This window comes from Papio anubis, chromosome 1, assembly GCF_008728515.1.
Source record: "Papio anubis isolate 15944 chromosome 1, Panubis1.0, whole genome shotgun sequence".
Lineage (NCBI taxonomy): Eukaryota > Metazoa > Chordata > Mammalia > Primates > Cercopithecidae > Papio > Papio anubis.
This window is the reverse complement of record NC_044976.1, coordinates 15,574,122-15,597,068: the sequence shown is the minus strand read 5'-3', so window position 1 is coordinate 15,597,068 and position 22,947 is coordinate 15,574,122. Positions and strand designations below refer to the sequence as shown.

The 22,947-nt window shown below is 50.5% G+C and overlaps 2 protein-coding genes across 4 annotated transcripts in view; both read right to left on the bottom strand.

The window, feature by feature from the left end:
• The window catches only part of PADI6 (peptidyl arginine deiminase 6), a 30,995-nt gene extending 20,117 nt beyond the window's left edge, over nt 1-10,878 (bottom strand). The window contains exons 1-5 of the mRNA XM_003891207.5: nt 10,163-10,878; nt 9,292-9,469; nt 6,760-6,832; nt 2,632-2,699; nt 1,472-1,589 (exon numbers count right to left, since the gene is read on the bottom strand). Coding sequence (XP_003891256.2) covers nt 1,472-1,589; nt 2,632-2,699; nt 6,760-6,832; nt 9,292-9,469; nt 10,163-10,278 — 553 coding nt within the window. The 5' untranslated portion in view covers nt 10,279-10,878. The remainder of the gene's footprint in view (nt 1-1,471; nt 1,590-2,631; nt 2,700-6,759; nt 6,833-9,291; nt 9,470-10,162) is intronic.
• Nucleotides 10,879-18,931: 8,053 nt separating this feature from the next.
• The window catches only part of PADI4 (peptidyl arginine deiminase 4), a 55,550-nt gene continuing 51,534 nt past the window's right edge, over nt 18,932-22,947 (bottom strand). For all 3 annotated transcript variants that reach the window (XR_004182936.1, XM_031664838.1, XM_031664839.1), the window contains one exon: nt 18,932-19,419. Coding sequence is in view for 2 of the 3 variants with exons in the window: in XM_031664838.1 (XP_031520698.1) it covers nt 19,186-19,419 (234 nt within the window). In the remaining variant the exon portion in view is untranslated. The remainder of the gene's footprint in view (nt 19,420-22,947) is intronic.

Sequence of the window (22,947 nt, the reverse complement as noted above, 5' to 3'; positions counted from 1 at the left end):
TCAGTTCAGTGAGGGTTCACCTCCAGCCTCAGTAGGAACCAAGACATTCCATTCTATAGCTAAGATCCAGAACCCTGGTCCCAACACCACAAGTCAGGATCCAAGACAAAATTTTTTGTTTGTTTGTTTGTTTGTTTTTGAGACGGAGTCTCGCTCTGCCGCCCAGGCTGGAGTGCAGTGGCCGGATCTCAGCTCACTGCAAGCTCCGCCTCCCAGGTTCATGCCATTCTCCTGCCTCAGCCTCCCGAGTAGCTGGGACTACAGGCGCCCACCACCTCGCCCGGCTAGTTTTTTGTATTTTTTAGTAGAGACGGGGTTTCACCGTGTCAGCCAGGATGGTCTCGATCTCCTGACCTCGTGATCTGCCTGTCTCGGCCTCCCAAAGTGCTGGGATTACAGGCTTGAGCCACCGCGCCCAGCCAAAATTTTGTTTTTGAGATGGAGTCTTGGCTCTGTCACCTAGGCTGGAGTACAGTGGCACAATCTCGGTTCACTGCCCGCTTAGCCTCCCAGGTTCACGCCATTCTCCTGCCTCAGCCTCCCAACTAGCTGGGACTACAGGCGCCCACCGCCACGCCTGGCTAATTTTTTGTATTTTTAGTGGAGACGCGGTTTCACCGTATTAGCCAGGATGGTCTCGATCTCCTGACCTCGTGATCCGCCCGCCTCGGCCTCCCAAAGTGCTGGGATTACAGCGTGAGCCACCGCACCTGGCCAAGACAATTTTTCCCCAAGACAGTCCAAAGTTCCTGGCCCAGACTACGAGAGGCTTTTTAGAAAGCAGGGCATAGGCCGGGCGCGGTGGCTCACACCTGTAATCCCAGCACTTTGGAAGGCCGAGGCGGGCAGATCACAAGGTCAGGAGATCGAGACCATGGTGAAACCCCGTCTCTACTAAAAATAGAAAAAATTAGCTGGGCACAGTGGCAGGCGCCTGTAGTCCCAGCTACTCGGGAGGCTGAGGCCGGAGAATGGCGTGAACCCGGGAGGCAGAGCTTGCAGTGAGCCGAGATTGCCCCACTGCACTCCAGCCTGGGCAACAGAGCGAGACTCCATCTCAAAAAAAAAAAAAAGAAAAGAAAAAAGAAAGCAGGGCATATACCCCTATATTGTCTTCATTTAGTCTTGTCAGCCAACTGATACATTTGGGAGGGCAACTGTATCATCACCGTTTTACAAATAGGGAAACAAGATCAGGGAAGGTAGTGTGCTCAGTTCACAGCTAGGAAATAAGTTTGTAACCACCCGTGCTCTTTGCATGGCACCATGTGACCTCTCTTCCCCATTACACATCTACAACCCAGGACAAAAGATTTGATCAGCCCAGGCATGGGGACTGGGGAAGAGGGTGTGTGGGGTGGTGGGAGGGGGCGGGGGTGGAGAAAATTAGTCTGGAATCTATATTTGCTGAGAAGCAGGGCAGCAAAGGCCGAGACCCAGAAGGAAAGGCAGAGACAGTCTGAGGTCCTACCCTCTGAAAAGATCACTTTCTTGGTTTTCTTGTCCTCAGGCTGCTGGCCCACATCAGCAGGGTTGCAATTCACAAGCAGGATGGCACCCCAACCGCTGGGACCCCAGATCCATTTTTTCTGCAAATGAGATAGGAACGTTGGCTTAGGAAGGAGCCAAGTAAATCCTCTGCTTCTCGGATGCCACCTCATAGCAGAAAGGCCCAGCTAAGCCTTTCTCCAGGGTCACAGGGACCCATGGAACAGGACCAGTGAGGTCAAGAATCTGTAGACACAGGAAGGTAACATCAGGTAAGGAGGCTAAGAGGAAGGGAAAGAAGCTAGGTTCGGGGTTACCAGTTACCTACCTCATATTTCAGGGTCAGAGAATCAGGGACGAGGCAAACTGGAAAAGAGATGTACCACCTGGCAGCAGCAGCTAATCCTCTCGTCTAGGAGACTCCACAACCAGGGTAGGACATGTGCCTAGAGTTGCCAGATATTCTAGTTTTGTTTTAGTGAGGTAGAGGTTTAATCAGTTCTGATCCTAGTACTTTGGGAGGCTGAGGCAGGCGGACCACTGGAGGTCAGGAGTTTGAGACCATCCTGGCTAACAGTGAAACCCCGTCTTTACTAAAAATACAAAAAAAAATTAGCCAGGCGTGCTGGCAGGCACCTGTAGTCCCAGCTACTTGGGAGGCTGAGGCAGAATGGCGTGAACCTGGGAGACGGAGCTTGCAATGAGCCGAGATGGTGCCACTGCACTCCAGCCTGGGCAACAGAGTGAGACTCTGTCTCAAAAGGAAAAAAAAAAAAAGTTAGCCAGGTGTGGTAGCACACGCTTGTAACCCCAGCTACTAGGAGGCTGAGGCAGGAGAATTGCTTGAACCTGGGAGGCAGAGGTTGCAGTGAGCTAAGATCATGCCACTGTACTCCAGTCTGCGTGACAGAGGGAGATTCCATCAAAAACAAAAAACAAAAACCAAAAACCTCACAAAAGAAAAAGAATTTAATCAGCTCTGACTTGTACCATGACAGTTTTTTTCCCCACCCCCCCATATCTAATCCATCAGCAATGTTACAGCAGTTTGGCTAGATAGTAGGAAGGTCAGAGCAAGTGAGCCTGTGGGCAGATTTGGCTTATAGGGGTCCGTTCCCCGCCCCCTTTTGCTGGCAGACTCACCTTAGCCTGTTTGTCACTTGACATCTCAACTTGCCCACTGCGGTAGATGTCTACCTCTAGAGAGACCTCTGAAAAAGAAAAGGGTGTCCCAGCCACCTAGACCTGCCAGATGGAACCTCAAAGTTACAGGGTATCTCCTGCGGGGCTGCCCAAGGCTGGCATCAGGGCATCCAGCCTTTCTGGCATGCTATCAGTTTAGAAGCAGAAAGCATCCTCAAAGGTGACAGCTTCACACTTCATATCAGCAAGCCCAGAGAGGTCCAAAGTAGTCACATGTCTACCCCAAACTTCCTGGGAACTCACAAAACAAGCCCATCATGGTCCTCATGCCATCTCATGCCTTTCGGCCTCTACCCAAGTGATTCTTACTTGCAAAGTCTACCTCTCTAGCCTTCTGGACAACTTTATGCTCCAAGACGTAAGAAAGTCTTAATATGGCCGGGCACAGTGGCTCACTCCTGTAATCCCAATGCTTTGGGAGGCTGAGGTGAATAGATCACTTGAGGTCAGGAGTTCGAGACCAGCCTGGGCAACATGGTGAAACCTCATCTCTACAAAGATACAAAAATTAGCTGGGCATCGTGGAGGGCACTTGTAGTCCTAGCCTCTTGGGAGGCCGAGGCAGGAGTGTCATTTGAGCTTGGGAGGTGGAGGTTGCAGTGAACTGAGATCACACCACTGCACTCCAGCCTGGGTGACAGAGCAAGATTCTGTCTAAAAAAAGAAAAAAAAAAATTTCAATACATGACAATTCTAAGCCCCTTTAAAATTTAAGGATTAGCTGGGCATGGTGGCTCACGCCTGTAACCCCAGCACTTTGGGAGGCCAAGGCAGGCAGATTACCCGAGATCAGGAGTTCAAGACCAGACTGACCAACACGGCAAAACCTTGTCTTTACCAAAAATACAAAAATTAGCCAGCTATGGTGGCAGGTGCCTGTAGTTCGCTACTCAGGAAGCTGAGGCAGGAGAATCGCTTGAACCCAGGAGGTAGAGATTGCAGTGAGCAGAGATCGCGCCACTGCACTCCAGCCTGGGTGACAGTGAGGCTCCATCTCAAAACCAAACCAAACCAAAAACAACTCCCCTCCCCCCCCCACACAAAACAAAAACACACTTAAGGATCTAGGTTTTTGCCCAGGTACTGTCATAGGGACTGCCCCGCCGCCTTAGCATACCAGCTGCCATCCTTTTCACCACACAAGGGACAACCACGTGGCTCTAGTGTGGTCTTTTGTTCACAGCTCTTATTTGACATGCTGATTCCTAACTGGAACATCAGAGCCACAAATGTGGGACTTGTTTCCTGTTACGTCATCAGCACCTGGCCAGCAGATGCTCAGGGACCAGATGCCCACTGCGAACTGGGCTGCCCCAGGTCCTAGGGATCTAGCAGCGTGCAAGACGGAGACCTCATCTCTTTAGAGCTTACATGAGCACGTATGTGTGCACCAGGGGAGGGGCAAGCAGATATATCATGTTTGATGGCAATAATCACTGAGGGATATGGGAGAAGGAATGGAGTGGGGGTGTTTCAGTTTTAGGTGATCAAGGAAGCCTAAGTTGACATTTGAAAAGAGACCTGAAAGAGGCAAGAAAATCTGGGTTAACATCTAGGGTAAGACCCATTAGGGGAAATAGGAAGCCCAAGGTGGCAAGACCAAGGATCACAGTGACCAACAGCACCCAGAGCAGAATGAGCAGGATGACACAGGGGGAAGATTCGCAGGTGGTAAAGACAGAGGCAGCCCAGGGTTACTTGTATAGTTTTGTGGGCAGTCACTTTGGCTTTAATCCAAGCAACATGGAAGCAGTTGGAAGGCGCTATCCAATATTCCACTTAAAGATGTGCCACTCTGGCTGCTGGATCAAGGCTAGAGGTCTAGTCAGAAGGGCAAGGGTGCCAGCATGAACCCCACTGGGAGGTCTGGGCTGTGACCCAGGTGAGAGGATGGGGGCTCAAGCCAGGGCAAGCACACTGGGAGTATGAGTTGCTGGATTCCGGCGAAACATCAGATAACACTCATAAGATTCAGACTGCTGTGGGGTAAGAAGAGTCAGGTGACGCCAAGGTTTACACTATAAGGATGGAGCTACCCGCTACTGTGATGGAGGGACTACTAGAAAAACAAGTTTTCAGGAGTAGAGATTCCATTTGCATTTCAGACATCTGTCAGATACCCAAGCGATCATGCTGGTTAGGCAATATCCAAGTCGGGTTTGTGGGAGCAGCCTGTCCATAGGTAACATTAGAGCCATGTGACCAGCCTCCTGAGCTCGAGACACTTCACTGATTGAAAGCAGGGGGACAAAGGACCAGGAAGAGCTCCTCTGAGCTCCAAAGTGTTCTGAGAAGGAACAGGCAGGAGGAAAAATAAGTTGAACATCCCTGAAGCGTTAAAGTGTGTTAAGAAGGTACGTGGCTCACGCCTGTAACTCCAGCACTTTGGGAGGCTGAGGCGGGAGGATCACTTGTCAGGAGTTCGAGACCACATTAGGCAATATGGTAAAACCCTCTCTATGGGGGCAAAAATAACAAAAAAATTAAGAAAATCAGCTGGGGTTGGTGGTGCGTGCCTGTAGTCCCAGCTACTTTGGAGATTGAGGTGGGAAAAGCCTGGGCAACATAGGGAAACCTATGTCTGTATAAGAAATTAAACAGGTATGGTGATGTAACACCTATGGTCCAAATTACTGGAGAGGCTGAGGTGGGAGGATCATTTGAGGCTGCAATGAGCCATGATCGTGTCTCTTCACTCCAGTTCAGCTTAGGCTACACAGTGAGACTCCGTCTCAAAAACAAGACCAAAAAAAAAAAAAAAAAAGACAAAAAACAAAAAAACCCCACACAAACCAAAAACTTAGTGTTGTAGATGTTAGAGTGCTATAAGAACTCCGTTGGTGGTAGGTGTCTAATTTGAGAAGATTCTAGAGAAATTGAGGACACAGATGGCTCCTCAGGAACAGAGGTGGGAGAACAGATTTTAAAAGACAACCTAGGCCGGGCGCAGTGGCTCACGCCTGTAATCCCAGCACTCTAGGAGGCTGAGGCGGGCGGATCACGAGGTCGAGTCCCATCCTGGTTAATATGGTGAAACCCTATCTCCACTAAAAGTACAAAAAATTAGCCGGGCATGGTGGCGGGCATCTGTAGTCCCAGCTACTCTGGGAGGCTGAGGCAGGAGAATGGCGTGGACCTGGGAGGCAGAGGTTGCAGTGAGCCAAGATCGCACCACTGCACTCCAACCTGGGCAACAGAGCTAGACTCAGTCTTTAAAAACAAAAAACAAACAAACAAAAAAACACCCACAAACCCTAGAACCAGGTTTAAGAGATGTTGTGGCCAGGCACAGTGGCTCACACCTGATAATCTCAGCACTTGGAGAGACCGAGGCAGGTGGATCATGAGGTCAGGAGTTCGAGACCAGCCTGGCCAACATGGCAAAAACCTGTCTCTACTAAAAATATAAAAATTAGCCAGGAATGGTGGCATACACCTATAGTCCCAGCCGGTGAAGTAGGAGAATCACTTGAACCTAGGAGGTGGAGGTTGCAGTGAGCCAAGATCATGCCACTGTACTCCAGCCTGAGTGACAATAAGACTTCATCTCAAAAAAAAAAAAAAAAGAAAAAAAGAAAAAAGAAAAAAAAGAAAAAGTAGATGTTATAGAGCTTGCTCCTGAGTTGATGGGGGTGATCTAGAGAGCGGGGAAGGGTGGCAGCTTCTTACATTGGTAAGAATTGACAAAGGAATGTTCTTGAATGAGAAGAAAGGATCTAGTGAGGCAAATATTAACTTTGGACCAGACACGTCAACTGTAACAAAGGAAGAAGGTAGGCACCAGACAGGCGTAGGTGGGTAGATGGCAGCGACACGGAAGTTCTGGCTGTTCTATTCTCAGAATTAGGTCGGCAGTGCATGAAGATGGAGCAGCGACTGAACGTCAAGGAGGGCGTGTGAGTGGGTATCTCAAATGAATCCATTTAGGAGTTTGTTCAGGAGTTCCTGGGGCCCACAGGAAGCATCTTGTTATGGGGAGAATCCTTTTTGGCTCCTCTTGCAATCCCACCCTTTCCCCCACCCCAGCGGTGGGCTGGGCCCCAGGCTCCCAATTGGAGCAACACTCACCAATGCCAGTGAGGTACACTAGAGCTGTGCCCACGGGGGCATCCTCATTGGGCCCATAGTACGTGATGGAGACCTGTGGAGACAGCATTCCGAACCCATAGGCGGTGTTGAAGGGGAGGGACCAGGAACAGAGCCCCAAGCAATGTGCTGAGTCTAGGCCTGTGACCTTGGTCTGGTGTTACGGCTTCTGAAGTCTCACCATGAGCTGGTACAGGGACCACAGCCCTGCGCTTAGGGCTGAGTCAGTCCCCCGAGGACTTAGAACCTGCCATGACCCCCAACGCCAACCTTGTCGAGAGCCAGGCTTGCAACCACCTGTCCAGGTGAGAGCTGTATCCCTGATGGCAGCGGGATCGAGGGACGTACCCCATACCACTCAAAGGGATTTAAGATCCAGGCTGCCTGGCTCTAGAGCCCAAGTTTGAAACCACACTATACATTCTCCCTGCTAACCCCACCCTCCCAGGTCCCATCCACTACTCCATAAGGTGCACAGTGGGGAAACAGGCCTCTGGTGGCTTAAGCTGCTAAGGACACCCAGGTGGGGAAGCAGCATTGGGATTCAGTCTTTCCTGTGTCCCATGCCAGCCTCTACTTTATGCTTTTAGAAAGAGACCTGCACTCCAGCCCGTGGCCCTGACCACAAGGTCTTGGTCATGAACCAGAGACCCAACCATTGGCCAGAGATTGTGAGAGATCCACCCCGTCCTTAAATAGAAGCTTTAGTCCTCCAAGGTCAAGGTTCTTTGTTGGCCACTCCTGAGGGTGCTGGAGGCCAAGCCCTGGGCAGAGAATGGTTCTCAGGTAGTCTGGAGTTCCACTGGGACCTATTGTGGCCTCCGTTCTTATCCGAGATACCTTTCTTTGCAATGGAGTTTTGTTCTTGTTGCCCAGGCTGGAATGCAGTGGGACAATCTCAGCTTACTACAACCTCCACCTCCTGGGTTCAAGCGATTCTCCAGCCTCAGCCTGCTGAGAACCTGAGATCACAGGCACCTGCCACCACACCCGGCTAATTTTTGTATTTTTAGTAGAGACAGGGTTTTGCCCTGTTGGCCGGGCTGGTCTCGAACTCCCGACTTCAGGTGATCTGCCCATCTCGGCCTTCCAAAGTGCTGGGATTACAGGCGTGAGCCACCACACCTGGCCAGAGACGCTCAGTTGCTATCTAAGTCCACTACTTGCCTCTCGGGGAATTGCCTGCCCTGGGCACACAGCGCAAGTGGGTGTGTACCCTACTCTGCAGCAGACATCTCCAGTAGGTCCTGCAGGGTGTAGGGGGAGGGAGGAAGAGCTCTCCCAGTCCTGAACTGCTCCATCATGGTTCTCATCCCCAGCCCCGCATTGGGGGCACCTGGAGAGCTTTAAACCAGAGGCTAGGGTCCTAGCCCTGAGGTTCCACTTTAATTGGTAGAGGGGGTGTGGCCTGGGTATTGATGTTATCAGGTCCCGTGGTTCTCACCTGCAACCAAAGTGGAACACTCCTGCCCTGAATGAGCCACCTGCTTCTACCACAGGAGACCACTGCTGCCCCCTTGTGTACAAGGTGGAGGGAAACCTCCCCATCGCAGGCACCCCATTAGGGAGACAGCTTACCCAGGGGCGAGAGTACACGCTTGGCTTAAGCTCAAATCCTGGGTCTATCCCACTCTAGGTAGGCTGCTTAGGTTTAGACACGGCACTCTGTGCCTCAGTTTCTTCATATGTGAAGTGATGGTAGGCCAGGCGCAGTGGCGCATGCCTGTAATCCCAGCACTTTGGGAGGTGGAGGCAGGTAGGTCACTTGAAGTCAGGAGTTCGAGACCAGCCTGGCGAACATAGTGAAAGAAACCCCGTCTCTACTAAAAATACAAAATTAGCCCGGCGTGGTGGTGGGCGCCTGTAGTCCCAGCTACTCGGGAAGCTGAGGCAGAAGAATCACTTGAACCTGGGAAGCGGAGGTTGCAGTGAGCCGAGATTGTGCCACTGCATCCCAGCCTGGACAATGAGAGTGAGACTCTCAAAAAAATAAATTAAATAAAATAAAATAAATGAAAAAAAAAATAAAGCCATGGTAGAGGCCCACAGCCCAGAACATGATCCAAGCTCTCTGGTATGTAGCATGCATTTAGGACACCTTAGCTATTACATCTCTTTCAAGTCTCCACATCCAGAAGAGCTGCCTTCACCAAAAGCCTGTCTGAGTTACGCTGCTAACACCTTGAAGCCAGACTGTGGCGCGGCTAGGTCGGAAGCCAGCCCAGCATCACCGTCAGGGGCTTGCATGGCTGAGACGAACTCGCCCAGCTTGAATCCCAGTTCTGCTCGTTGCTGACTTGGCAGGGCACCTTCTCTAGGTGCCTCCGTTTCTCTGTAAAATGGGGTCATGGTGTGTCCACCCCACTGGTCTGTTGCAGACACTGGATCAGATCAGACATGCAAAACAACGTGTTTCACAGGCTCAAGTCATGTCTGCAGCCAGGAGGGAGCCCCAGTTGCTGTGTTAGCTCCCATCCCTGGAAGATGCCCCTCACCTCTTCCCCTGAGGCTTACCTTATCCGCATCCACAGAAGGGCTGGGTGATATCATCTTCACTGTGGCGTACGTGGGATCAGACAGGGGCCACCAGATGGTGGCGTCCTCCTCCTCAGAAATCACTGTGTTGGCCACATCGATCAAGACCCTCCCGGAGCCATGGATGGTGAAGCACTGGCACTTCTGGGGGGCACATCTGGTTTGCCAGGTAGGAGACACATGTCAGGGCACACTCACCTTCTCAGCCTAGGAGATGACTGGCATGGGGGAGGGGACGGCTCCCAAATCCTCATTCTCCTTAGGGTGTTGAGGCAGGGTGTTCTGGGGTCCTTATTCCTACCACCCCCTCCCAGAGGACCCCATGTTTGCTCTCTGACAAGCTCCAGCCCAAACCCCACCCCGCTACCAACACTGCAGAAGTTACCACAGCTACATCTTAGTAATAAGCACCCAACTCCCTAGAAGGGAGGTGCCACAAAGGATCCCCCTAAGAAAAAAGACCAGGGCAAGGGACTCAGGAGGTTGTATTGTGACCCTGCTGTCAGTCACCTCCACCTGCAGGCTCCAGCATCTCGCAGTCTCCCTGGCCCACTCCTCACAGCCCCCCGTGGACGAGCCTCCCCACGGTTTCACACACAGGGGGACAGAGAGGCCAAGGCGCTTGGCTCACTAAGAGTCCCCGGCAGCTGCTACAGGGCAGAGGCAGGATTTAAGTCAGAGTCCTGCAGTGGTCGGAACTGGGAGGCCCCCGCTAGAGACCCAAGGCTTCCCAAGATGGGGCAGGACGGTGAGGCTAGAGAATTAACCCCCGACTCCCGGATCAAGGGGACTGGGTCCCAGGCCTGCCTGCCTCTGTCTGCCAGCTCTGGCAGAGCTCTCAGCATCTCACCCGCTGAGATCCAAGCAGATTTCTGTGCCCAACACACAAACGGCATGGGCAGGGCTGTCTAGGGACAGGCGGACGATACTCTGAAAGGACATGGCTCGGCCCTCCACGCTGACCATCCTCAGGCCTGCACCACAGCCCTCACTCGGCACAGCAGTCTCGGATGCCCCACGGCTCACCCTGCCCTCCCCTGTTATGCCATCCAGGCCTGTGCAGCCCACCCCCTTGTTAAGAGGGGGAGGGGTCAGCAGCTGCCCAGGTGGCACTGATTTTCCCTCTCAGAGCTTCCTGGTGACTGAGAGTCGGGGGAGCAGGTGGCATCAGAACCCCTTCATCACCAATTTATCAGGCAGCTCGTGCCGGCAGAGCTGCAGGCCAGGGGAGTCTGAGGCCAGTTATTTAGGCATCCCTGGCCTTCAGCTGGGAAGAGGAGGGGCTCTGGGAAGTCGGTGCCTTGGAGTGGTCAACTTGGCCATGTTGCTGCAGGACTCAGCTGGAAGCTGTTGGGGCAAATACCTGCAGAGGGCAGTTGGGAGCAGCTGATGGGAGTGGTCAGGATGGCAGTGTGTGGCAGCATGCCCAGGCTCTAGGGTCTTAGTTCTAGGGTGTGCGTCTCCTGGAAACTGATGAAGGAGTTCGGCAAAGTGCTGGACTGGTGGTTTTGTTTTTGAGACAGGGTCTCTATCACCATGCTAGAGCACAGTGGCACAATCACAGCTCACTGCAGCCTCAACCTCCCTGGCTCCAGTGATCCTCCCCATCTCAGCCTCCCAAGTAGCTGGGACTACAGGTGTGCACCACCATGTCCGGCTGCGTTTTGTATTTTTGTAGAGACCGGATTTCGCCATGTTGCCCAAGCTGGTCTCAAACTTCTCGATCCAAGCAATCCTCCTACCTCTACCGGCTAAATTGCTGAGATTACAGGCGTGAGCCACAGTGCCTGCCCAGACTAGGTGGTTATTAACCCTCTGGTGGTTTCAAAAATTATCAAGGGTGCTTGTTAACATTGCAAATTCCCGGTCCCAGAAGGTCTAGGGTGTGGTCCAGGAACCTGCATCCCAACCCCCAGTGATTAAGGTGAGCTCCTTGCTTACAGCTGTGTCACGGGGGTGGGGGCACAGCAAGTGTTGGTGGAATGAATACATCAAGCCAGGGTCACCAGCTGCTACCCATCTCAGCCGAGCCCACAGAGCAAAGAAATAGGAACTCTTGCTCTGGCACGAGAAACTTACATAACTTACTTTAAAATTGTGTTCATTTCATGTCTTAAGCTTGGATTGAGCTTTTTTTTTTTTTTTTTTTTTTTTTTTTTTGAGACAGGGTCTCACTCCGTCACCCAGGCTGGAGTGAAGTGGCGTGATCATGGCTCACGGCAGCCTTGACCTCTTGACCTCCCAGGCTCAAGTGGTCCTCCCACCTCAGCCTCCTGAGTAGCTGGGACTACAGATCTGCACCACCGCGCCCAGCTAATGGATTTACATTTTTCGGCAGAGATGGGGGTCTTGTTATGTTGCCCAGGCTGGGTCATTCTTCCTCTTGAATAGGTACCACATGCACATGGTTCCAAGTTCAGAATCTCCCTCCTGCCCTGTCCCTTACCCACCTGTAGGTGGAGGTAGTGACTGTTATCCGTTTCTTGTCTTTCCAAATAAATGTTATGCATGACCAAGTAAACATGTGTGTGTATCCTTTTCTTCTCTTCCTCCTCAAATACTAGCATACAGTTAGATAAATTCGAAGGGGCTTTACTGTGAGAAAGGGAAGGACGTAGAGTCTATTTTAAGGTTAAGGGAAAAAGGCTTCTGCAGGTTCCTTCAAGGTTACATCTCAAGACTAAAGAGAAAAGTTATAAAATGCAAAGTTAAGCTGCTTGGTTACAATTACAAACTTTTCAGTTCAGTGGAGATGCCCCTGGAAGCCCATCGGGTTATCTTTTTTGAGGAAGGACAAGGAGGTCATTTAGTCATTTGCTCCACAAGAATTTGTTGAACACCTACTATGTCCGGGGCTCTTTTACTCTTTTCTTCTGTCCTCCTACTACCTCCTTCTTATACAAACGGTAGTATGTGCCACCCAGTATTCCACACCTTGCCTCTTTCACTTCATAGTTATACTGGAGAGAAGTTCTGCGTATCAGTACGTAAAAAGCAACCTTCACCCCTTTGTATGGCTGTGTATTTTACATAGGGTTGTACTGTAATATAAACATGTGTTTTCAGCCTTTGCTCTGATACACAAAGCTGTGAGAGTCACCCGGGTGTACCCAGCACAGGATATGGAGCCGAGGTACTGAGTGAAGACTGCTCGGTCAGCCAGGCTGGTTAAATTTGCAAGTTGTAGTAAAAAATCCGCTCCCTGGAGGTTTTAAGCATCCAACATAACTCTCAAGGATGACTCTGTTTTAGTTGCTCTTGGAGGCAGGGGGTTGGTCAGCAAGACCCAAAACACCCCTCTGGTTGGATTGAAAGTGGCAAAATTAAACAGGCAGGAGGCACTCAGAGTGCAGAGGCTCTGGCGAGACTCATCCCAAAGGATTCACCCACCCTCACACACAAGCGGCCAGAGGCAGCTGGAGGTAGAAGACGGGTTGACTGGGGAGGGGTGGCTGAGGCCCAGTCCAGGCTCTGGGGTCTGGAGGAGGGCAGGCTGGAAGTTCTGACCTTCCCCACCCTGGGGCAGCCCTGCCTTGTGCCAGGGCTCTGTCTGAGCACAGTGAGGAAGGTTCCTCACCTAGCCTAGTGGACAGAGATGAAAGGGACTCAGACCCAGAGCACGTCCTGCTCCCCTCCAGGGGCTTCCTATTCACCACTGAATCCCCAGCACCTGCAAAAGAGCCCCGGACATAGTAGGTGCTCAACAAATTATTGTGGAGTAAATGACTAAATGACCTCCTTGTCCTCCCCCTCAAAAGATAATAACCAGGCCGGACACGGTGGCTCAGGCCTGCAATCCCAGCACTTTGGGAGGCCAAGGTGGGTGGATTACCTGAGGTCAGGAGTTTGAGATCAGGCTGGCCAACATGGTGAAACCCCATCTCTACTAAAAACACAAAAATTAGCCGGATGTGGTGTCACATGCATGTAATCCCAGCTACTCAGGAGGCTGAGGCAGGAGAATCGCTTAAGCTGGGGAGACGGAGGTTGCAGTGAGCCGAGATAATGCCACTGTACTCCAGCCTGGCCGACAGAGCAAGATTCTATCTCAAAAAAGGAAAAAAAAAAAAAAAAAAAAAGAGAATAACCCAGTGGGTTTCCAGGGGTGTCGCCACTGAACCGAGGGTTTGTGATTGTAACTAAGCAGCTTAACTTCAAATGCATTTTACAACTGTTTCCCCTTCTCTTTAGTCTCAAGATGTAACCTTAAAGCAAACTGCAGAAGCCTTTTCCCTTAACCTTAAAATAGACTCCACGTCCCTCCCTTTCCCACCATAAAGCCCCTTCACGTTTCTCTAACTGTATGCTAATATCTAATTACGTGCTTACTTAGAAGTTCCAGGCCAGGTGTGGTGGCTCATGCCTGTGATCCCAGAGCTTTGGGAGGCTGAGACGGAAGGATTCCTTGAGCCCAGGAGTTTGAGACCAGCCTGGGCAACATAATGAAACCCTGTCTCTAAATGATAATAATAATAGTAATAATAATAATAAAAGAAGTTCCAGGGGCTAATCTTGAGACAGACCAAGCCTGGAGATCCAGCTGCAAAATTCAAGAGATTACCTCCAGGCAGCTAGCGAACAACTCAGCACATAGCTGAAATGACGTCAGCCCGTGCTTTAGGGGGACTCAGTGCATAGCCGAAATGACGTCAGCACGTGCTTTAGAGGAAGAAGATACAGACCTTGTACTCCTCACAATTCCTGCATGCCTCCTATACCAAATTTTCTTTTCTTTTCTTTTTTTTTTTTTTGAGACAGAGTCTCACTCTGTTGCCTACACTGGAGTGCAGTGGCACGATCTTGGCTCACTGCTACCGGTCTTCCAGGTTCAAGCGATTCTCCTGCCTCAACCTCCCAAGTAGCTGGGATTATAGGCGTCTACCACCACGTCCAGCTAATTTTTGTATTTTTAGTAGAGATGGGGTTTCACCATGTTGGTCAGGCTGGTCTCAAACTCCTGACCTTAGGTGATCCACCCGCTTTGGCCTCCCAAAGTGCTGGGATTACAGGCATGAGTCACTGCGCCCAGCCAAAATTTCCCTTCTTAAACTCTTGCCTTCACTCCAGAAAGTTGAAGTGGCTGCTTTTGATGTGAATCCAACCACTCCCCCATTGCTAGTTTTGGTAAATAAAGTCACTTTCTACCTAGTTATTGGGCTGGAGCTCTCCAAGTGGCATTGGCTGGACCTGCTTGGGTTACATGATCATAAAGTAACTTTGTATTGACTCCTGCACTCCTCACATGCTTATTCCATGCAGGAAGTTCTCTCCCGGCAACTCAGGTTTGCTCATCACGCTTAAGCCAACAGAAGTCCCATGGTCACTTGAAGTCACTGTGGTGGGTGCTGTGGTGTGGGTGCCGGCTGCAGCTGGCATGTGGTGATTTCCAACCTACAGTCAGTGGAATGATGGCACCCAAGAGATATCAGAGCGCCCCCCTTTATGGGGAGGCACTCACGCCCCCAGCTGCTGCGAGTGTCGTAAGTGTCTCTTCTGGAATTGACTTCTGTGCTTAGGAGCGGCCTAGCACCTGGTTGTGTCCCCTTCTGGGGACAACCACATCCAGTGTGGGGGGACAAAGGCCGGGTTGTCTTGTCTGAATGCAGGACAACTCTGAGGCCCTTCCCCAGCCCCCGAGATACCCCATGCATTGCCTGAAGCCTTGAGACAACTGCGTCCCAGTTCAGTGTCTCTCTCTGAGCCCCACACTCCCTCCCAGGCGCGCTTCCTGAAACACCCTCCCCCGTAAACCTCCTGCACTCCCTCCCAGGTGCGCTCCCTGAAACATCCTCTAAGAATCTGTTTCCAGGAAGCAGACATAAAACAGTCTCAATTCAGGAGTTGGAAAGTCGACTCCCACACAAAAGACTCAGTTTAATAAAGGGGAATCTTCACCCTTTTCTATGAGGGCTTAATGCAGGTGCAAGGCTTACAGCTGTGGAAAGGAGGAGGCTGGCTTCTTTCTTTCCTATTCTGCGGGCTGCAGCTGGCACGTCGTGATTTCCAACCTACAGTAGGTGGAATAATGGCACCCAAGAGATATCAGGTCCTAATCCCTGGAACCTGTAAGTTATCTCGCGTAGAAAGAGTCTGTGTGGCCGGGCGCGGTGGCTCACGTCTGTAATCCCAGCACTTTGGGAGGCTGAGGTGGGCGGATCACCTGAGGTTGGGGGTTCGAGATCAGCTTGACTAACATGGGAGAGAATCTCCCGTCTCTACTAAAGCCTAAGTGGCTGGGGTGGCAGGCACCTGTAATCCTCAGCTACTCAGGAAGCTAAGGGCAGGAGGAATGCAGCTGGGCCCAGGAGGCAGAGGTTGCAGTGAGCAGGATCAGCGCCACTGCACTCCAGCCTGGGCAACAAGAGAGCAAAACTCCATCTGAAAAAAAAAAAGGAGTCTTTTGTTTACAGAATTGAATGAGATGCTGGGATGGGAGATTGTCCCGGACTATCTGGATGGGCTCCAAATATCATCACAAGTGTCCTTATAAGGGAGAGGCAGAGAGAGATTTGACACACACAGAAGAAAAAGCCATGTGACCAGGGAGGCAGAAATTGGCGTGAGGCAGCCACTAGCTGAGGAATGCTGGCAGAAGCTAGAAGAGAAATTCTCCTCCTAAAGCCTTTGGAGCTGGGATGGTCCTGCTGATACCTGAATTTCAGCCCAGTGAGACTGATTTTGATCTCCTGGTCTCTGGAACTGAGGGAGGGTCCATCTCTGTGGTTTTAAGTCATTTAGTTCGTGATGATTTACAATAGCAGCTTCAGGAAACGCCTATGTGGTCTCTGGGGAAGGGAGAGGTGGGAGCAAGGCTAAAGGAACAGGGAAGTTTTGTTTGATGGGCATGACCAGGGGATGGCTCTGTGCTCTAGGGGGCTGGTAGCACTTTCTCTCCTCCAGAGACACCTCCCACCTGCAACCCACACATGACTGGGGTAACATATGTGCATCTCCATGTCCCCTGATGCCAGGGGTGCCTTATCCACCAACTTGTCTCTGAGTCCTTCCCCAGTCCTAGGAATCCAACAAAATCTTCAGTTTTATCTGCTAAGTCCTGTTCGCTGCTCCAGGCAGCCCTATCTGCCAGGTTTGGGGCTGAACTCATACCAGCTTCCTCCATCCCTGGCCCCCTTCTGGTCCACAGAAACACTCACGTCCTTTGCTCCAGCACATTTGGGGCTGGGGGAACAGTTGATTTTCTTCAGAGCAGCGTGTTTTGACCCAGGTTTTATGGATCCCCTTCTCCTTAGTGGGCAGGGCAGAGGCTTTTCAAAAAAAAAAAAAAAAAATATTTATTTATTTATTTAGAGACAGAGTCTCACTCTATGCCCAGGCTGGAGTGCAGTGGCACAATATTGGCTTACTGCAACCTCCGCCTCCTGGGTTCAAGTGATTCTCGTGCCTCAGCCTCCTGAGTAGCTGGGACTACAGGCGAGCGCCACCACGCCCAGCTAATTTTTGTACTTTTAGTAGAGACGGGGTTTCACCATGTTGGCCAGCCTGGTCTCGAACTCCTAACCTCTGGTGATCTGACTGCCTTGGCCTCCCAAAGTGCTGGGATTACAGGCGTGAGCCACTGCACCTGGCCCATTTTAACCATTTTTAAGTGTACAGTTCAACAGTGTTAAGTATATTTACATTGTTGTGAAACAGATCTCCAGAACTTTCTCATCTTGCAAATCTGAAACTCTACACCCATTCAACAACTCCCCTCTTCTTGCTCCTCCAGTACCTGGCAACCACCATTCTTTTTTTTTTTTTTTTCAGACTGTCTTCCTTTATTGCCCAGGCTGGAGTGTAGTGGGGTGATCTTGGCTTACTGCAACCTCCACCTCCCAGGCTCAAGAGATTCATGTGTCTCAGCCTCCCGAGTAGCTGAGATTACAGGCATGTGCACCCCACACCCGGCTAATTTTTCATATTTTTAGTAGAGATGGGGTTTCACTATCTTGACAAGGCTGGTCTCAAACTCCTGGCCTCAAGTGATCCACCTGCCTCAGATTCACAAGTGCTGGGATTCCAGGTGTGAGTCACCTGGCCCAGCCTCTACTTTCTGTTCCTGTGAATTTTTCTAGATAACTCATGTAAGTGGAATCATACAGGATTTCTCTTTTTGTAACTGGCTATTTCCTGTAGCATAATGTGCTCAAAGCATATTCATGTTGTAACATTGACAAGATTTCCTTCCTTATTTTCGAGACTGGGCCTCCCTCATTCTGTCACTCAGGCTGGAGTGCAGTGGTACAATCACGGCTCACTGCAGCCTCAACCTCCCTAGGCTCAGGTGATCCTCCCACGTCTGACTCTTAAGTAGGTAGGACTATAGGTGAGCACCACCATGCCCAACTATTTTTTTTTTTTTTTTTGTAGTTTTTTGTAGAGATAAGGCTTTGCTGTGTTGCCCAGGCTGATCTCAAATTCCTGGGCTCAAGTGATTTGCCCACCTTGGCCTCCCCAAATGCTGGGGTTACAGGTGTGAGCCACCGTGCCTGGCCTTCCTTCCTTCCTTTTTAAGGCTGAATAATATTCCATAGCCAGGGTGGGCAGATTGCTTGAGCCTAGGAGTTTGAGACCAGCCTGGGCAACATGGTAAAACACCCCCTCTTAAAAAAAAAAAAAAAAAAAAAAAAAGGACATCTTGCTTTCAGATGTCTACCCAGAAGTGGGATTGCTGGATCATATACCAGTTGTATTTCTAATTATTTTTAGGAACCTCTATACTTTTTTCCATAGCAGTTGCATCATTTCATTTTACAATCCCATCAATAGCGCACAAGAGTTCCAATTTCTCAATATCCTCACCAACACTTTTTTTTTTGATAGTAGCCATTCTAATGGGTGCGAGGTCACTGTGGCTTTGATTTGCATTTCTCTGATGGTTAGTGATGGTAAGCATCTCTTCATGTGCTTGTTGGCCATTTGTACATCATCTTTGGAGAGATGTTATACTCGAGGGTTTACTTCCAGGCTTTCTATTCTATTCCATAGGTCTATTTGTCTTTATGACCATGCCATACTGTTTTGATGACTATAGCTTGTAGTATGTTTTGAAATCAGGAAGTGTGAAGGCAGAGGTTTTTGATATTCATCTTTTCCACCATCATATGTTCTCCATGACCTACATGAAAATAACAGGATCCCTGGGTGTTCTCTGAACATCTCAGACACTTTCAAGCCAATATCTGGTCTCAATTTTAATGATCTCAAGCCATTGAGTTTTATTTTCTACAGAGGAATCTAAGTCTTTATGTCAAAGCCATAAAAGGCAATACACAAAAAGAACACCGAGGAGATGAATTACTCCATTCCACAAAAATCCATCGCTGTTAGTACATACGTGAATGCCCAGTTGTAGATGAATTTAAAGAGGGATATGCCCAGACCCTCAGTGGGGCTGACCCCTCCTCTGCTCCCTCCTCCTCTTCTTGGAAAGGTCCTGTGGGAAACTCAGAATGAACTAGGATCATGCAAAATTTTATAGCCCAAATATATGTCTGGGAGCAAAACACACACACAATAACGTGGCCTTCAGCGCAGCCTGTTAACACTTTTCAGTTTGTTTTGTAACAGTCAATTCAACCATGACAAATGAGTGAATGAATGAATGACACCAACAACATTTTGACCTCATGTACAAAGTGACTTAAAAAAACTTTATTGCAGCTTCTTAGAGCAGAACTGAGTGTGCAATGCTAGGACCATCTTGGGGTCTTCAGAGTGGGAAACTGGGACATAGAAGAAGAAAGCAAGCCAGTGCTGGGAGGGCTGGCTGCCCCCAGGAAGCCACAATATCCACAAGAGCTCTTGCTTGCCACACTGCAGAGGACCCAGCGACATCTGGCCGGGAGGGAGAGGACGCCCGGGAAGATGGGCTCAGGGCACCATGTTCCACCACTTGAAGGAGAAGGGCTTTCTGCGCACATTGGTGCCGCAGTGCACCTCCCCATGCCTGATGTGGTAGGTGTAGAAGTCATTGATGAAAGTGCAGTGCAGGCCCAGAGGCTCCAGCAGGGAACACACCTTCTCCTCCAGGCAGCAGCGGCCGTTGATGATGGGCCCAAAGGGCTTGGGGATGCCCAGGTGCTTCCCCAGCACCAGCATGTTCACCTGCAGAGAAATGAGGGCTCAGGTCACAGGCAGCAGCAGGCAGCCTGCAGCGCAATCTGAGCAGCCCCTCCCTTCTCTGACCTTTGGAACTAACAGCCCCTCCAGGCAGAGTGGCAGACCTGTAGTTCCAGCACTTTGGGAGGCTGAGGCAGGAGGATCATTGGAGCCTAAGAGTTTGAGACCAGCCTGGGCAACATGGTGAGACCCCATCTCTACAAAAAGTATTTTTAAAAATTAGCTGGGCATGGGGGTGCGTGCCTCTGGTCCCAGCTACTTTGGAGGCTGAGGCAGGAGGATCACTTGAGCCCAGGAGGTCAAGGCTGCAGTGAGCTGTGATTGTGCCACTGCACTCCAGCCTGGCAGCTTGGGCAACAGAGAGAGACTCTATCTCAAAAATAAAAATTGCCAGGTGTGGTGGCTCACGCCTGTAATTCCAGCACTTTGGGAGGCCGAGGCGAGTGGATCACCTGAGGTCAGGAGTTCGAGACCAGCTTGGCCAACATGGCGAAACCCCGTCTCTACTAAAAATACAAAAATTAGCCAGGTGCGCCTGTAATCCCAGCACTCAGGAGGCTGAGGCAGAAGAATCGCTTGAACCCAGGAGGTGGAGGTTTCAGTGACCCAAGATCATTCCAATGCACTCCAGCCTGGGTGACAGAGTGAGACTCTGTCTCAAAAAATAAAACAAAATAAGAATAATATCCCCACTTTACAAATGAGAAAACTGAGACCCAGATGTGGAAAATGGCTTGCCTAAGGCCACCCAGCTATTCTAGGACTACAGCTATTAGACTCCAAGTTCCATACTCTTATTTATTTTAAATTTAAAAAATTTAGATTCGGGGGTACATATGCATATTTGTTGCACGAGTATATTGCTTACTGGTGGGCACAGGGCTTCCAGTGTATCCATTACGCAAATAGTGAACATCGTACCCGAGAGGTAAGTTTCCAGCCCTCACCTCGCTCTCATTCTCTCCATTTTGGTGGTCGTCAGTGCCTATTATTTCCATCTCTGTGTCTATGCGCACCACTGTTTAGTTTCTACCTATATGTGAGAACATGCAGAATTTGATTTTCTGTTTTAGTTCACTTAGGATAATGCCTCCAGCTCAATCATGTTGCTGCAAAGGACATGATTTCATTTTTTTTGTTTTTCAAGTGAGACAGAGGGTCTCACTCTGTCACCCAGGCTAGAGTTCAGTGGTGCGATCTCAGCTCACTGCAATGTCCATCTCCTGGGCTCAAGCAATCCTCCTGCCTCAGCACATGCTACCATGCCTGGCTAAGTTTTGTATTTTTTTGTAGAGACACAGTTTCTCCAAGTTGCTCAGGCTGGTCTTGAACTCCCGGACTCAAGCAATCCTCCCGCCGAAGCCTCCCAAAGTGCGGGATTACAGGTATGAGCCACCCCTCCTGGCTGATTTCATTCTTTCTGCTGCTGCCCATGCTCTTAACACTACACTCTCCTCCCCTGCCTGCCCCCTTCTGGTAAACTCTTTCTATTACTCAGGGCCCCGCTCAAGTGGCAGCCCCTCTGTGAAACTGCTCATGAATCCCTGAGCTCTGGCAGTCACTCCTGCTCTGTGTTCCCATAACTCCCAGCACTGTGCCTTGCACATAGTAGGCACTCAATAAATATCTGTTGACTGGATGGATAAATGACTACCTCTGTTATGGCACTTTCCATATGTAAATCATGTATGTAAATGACTCTGCTTCCTCCATTAGATTGGCAGGCGGCCCGGTGAGGTGGAAAGGTGAGGATTTTGGCTATAGGCCTATGTGGGTTTGAATCCCAACTCTGCTATTCAATAGCTGTGTAGCCTTAGGCAAGTCACATTACCCCTCTGAGCCGCATCAGCAAAATGAGCCCAACACATATTCCTGTTGCAATGACAATTAGGTAAGAACACGTAGGCACAGCATTGTGCTGGCACATAGTAGGTGCACAGCCATTTTCCATGGGTCCTCAAGGGGGCGTCTCATTCTTTGCCACCGCCTAGACACAGTCCGTGTGTGCTAAGTGCCTCGCACTGTTCATCTCTCTGCCTGTTTCACTCCCTCTTCCCTGCCTCCCACAGCCAGCTCCCAGGAGAGAGGTCTCATGCTCAGGCTCCCTCTGGGGACCTTGAACAGTGAAGGTGCACAGTCAGCTCTCAGCGTTGCTGGCTACCGTAGCCATGAGCATCCACTTTCATTCCTGCACTGGGAAGCCTGGCTTGGCTAAACTGGAGGGAAACAAAATGTTTGGGGTCAATAGTTTAATTTCTTTTGGCCAAGGGACCCTTTATCTACACCCAGTCTTTTGCAGAATGTCCATGCAGAAACAGAAAATCGGAACCACTGGATTTGAGGCCCTGCCTTCAAACTCAAGGGCCCTAGGGAACCCAGTTTGAAAATCACTGTGGTAGGGCCTGCTGGCTCCTCCCTGAACTGTAACCCCCAGCTCCAGAAGAAGGGGGTGGCTGGAGTTCCCCCGTAGAACTGGGCGAAGTCTCTGCCTGGGCCTTGGGTGTGCTCTGAAGAGAGGGAGGAATGGGGCCAAGGAGTGGCAAACACACAGTGGATGATATGAAGACAGCACTCGGGGACACAGTGAACGCTCAGGACAAAGGTGGGACCACCCTCAAGGGCAACCTCCAGAAGGTGGATCCCACCCACTCAGCCTAGGCAGTGCCAGCCCCACCTCCTCACAGGCGCCTTCCCGGACCCCCCAGTCTGAGGTGGTGCCCCCACATGTGTCCCTGTTATGGTGCCTAAGGCGACCTGAGGGCGTCTTGTTTGTTGCTTGACTCCCCATCCGTCCCTCCATCCCCTGCACCGCCCCCAAGCCCCAGGGAAGCTGCTAGGTGGGAAGGCAGCATGGTGGTTCTGGCGTGGGGTCTGAAGTCAGAGCCCTGGCAGAGGCGGCGATAGACTCTGACTCCCGGAATTGTTGTGAGATACCAGAAGGTGCTCTGGAAGTGGTACAGGGCCATGTAAGCCTGTAGAGAGCACCCTTGGCATAAGTGACTCCATCTTAGAAAAAGACTCCATCTTACATTTCAAAAGGCACCATGCTAACAGGAACCAGATGTTTGACTAGTCAACAGAGACTGCACCCAACCAGGCAGGGACATAAGCAGGCACACTCTATTACTATCAGTCCACACCAGAGGACTCCAGCTATAAAAAGATCAGGTCTTCACTAGCTCAAGATGACTCTCTTTTTTTTTTTTTTTTTTTGAGACGGAGTCTCACTCTGTCACCCAGGCTGGAGTGCAATAGCACAATCTTGGCTCACTGCAACCTCTGCTTCCTGGGTTCAAGTGATTCTCCTGCCTCAGCCTCCCAAGTAGTCGGGATTACAGGCTCCTGCCACCACACCTGGCTAATTTTTGTATTTTTAGTAGAGATGGGGTGTCACCATGTTAGCCAGGTTGGTCTCGAACTCCTGACCTCAAGTGATCCACCCGCTTTGGCCTACTAAAGTGCTAGGATTACAACTGTGACCCACCACGACCGGCCTCAAAGTGACTGTCTTAA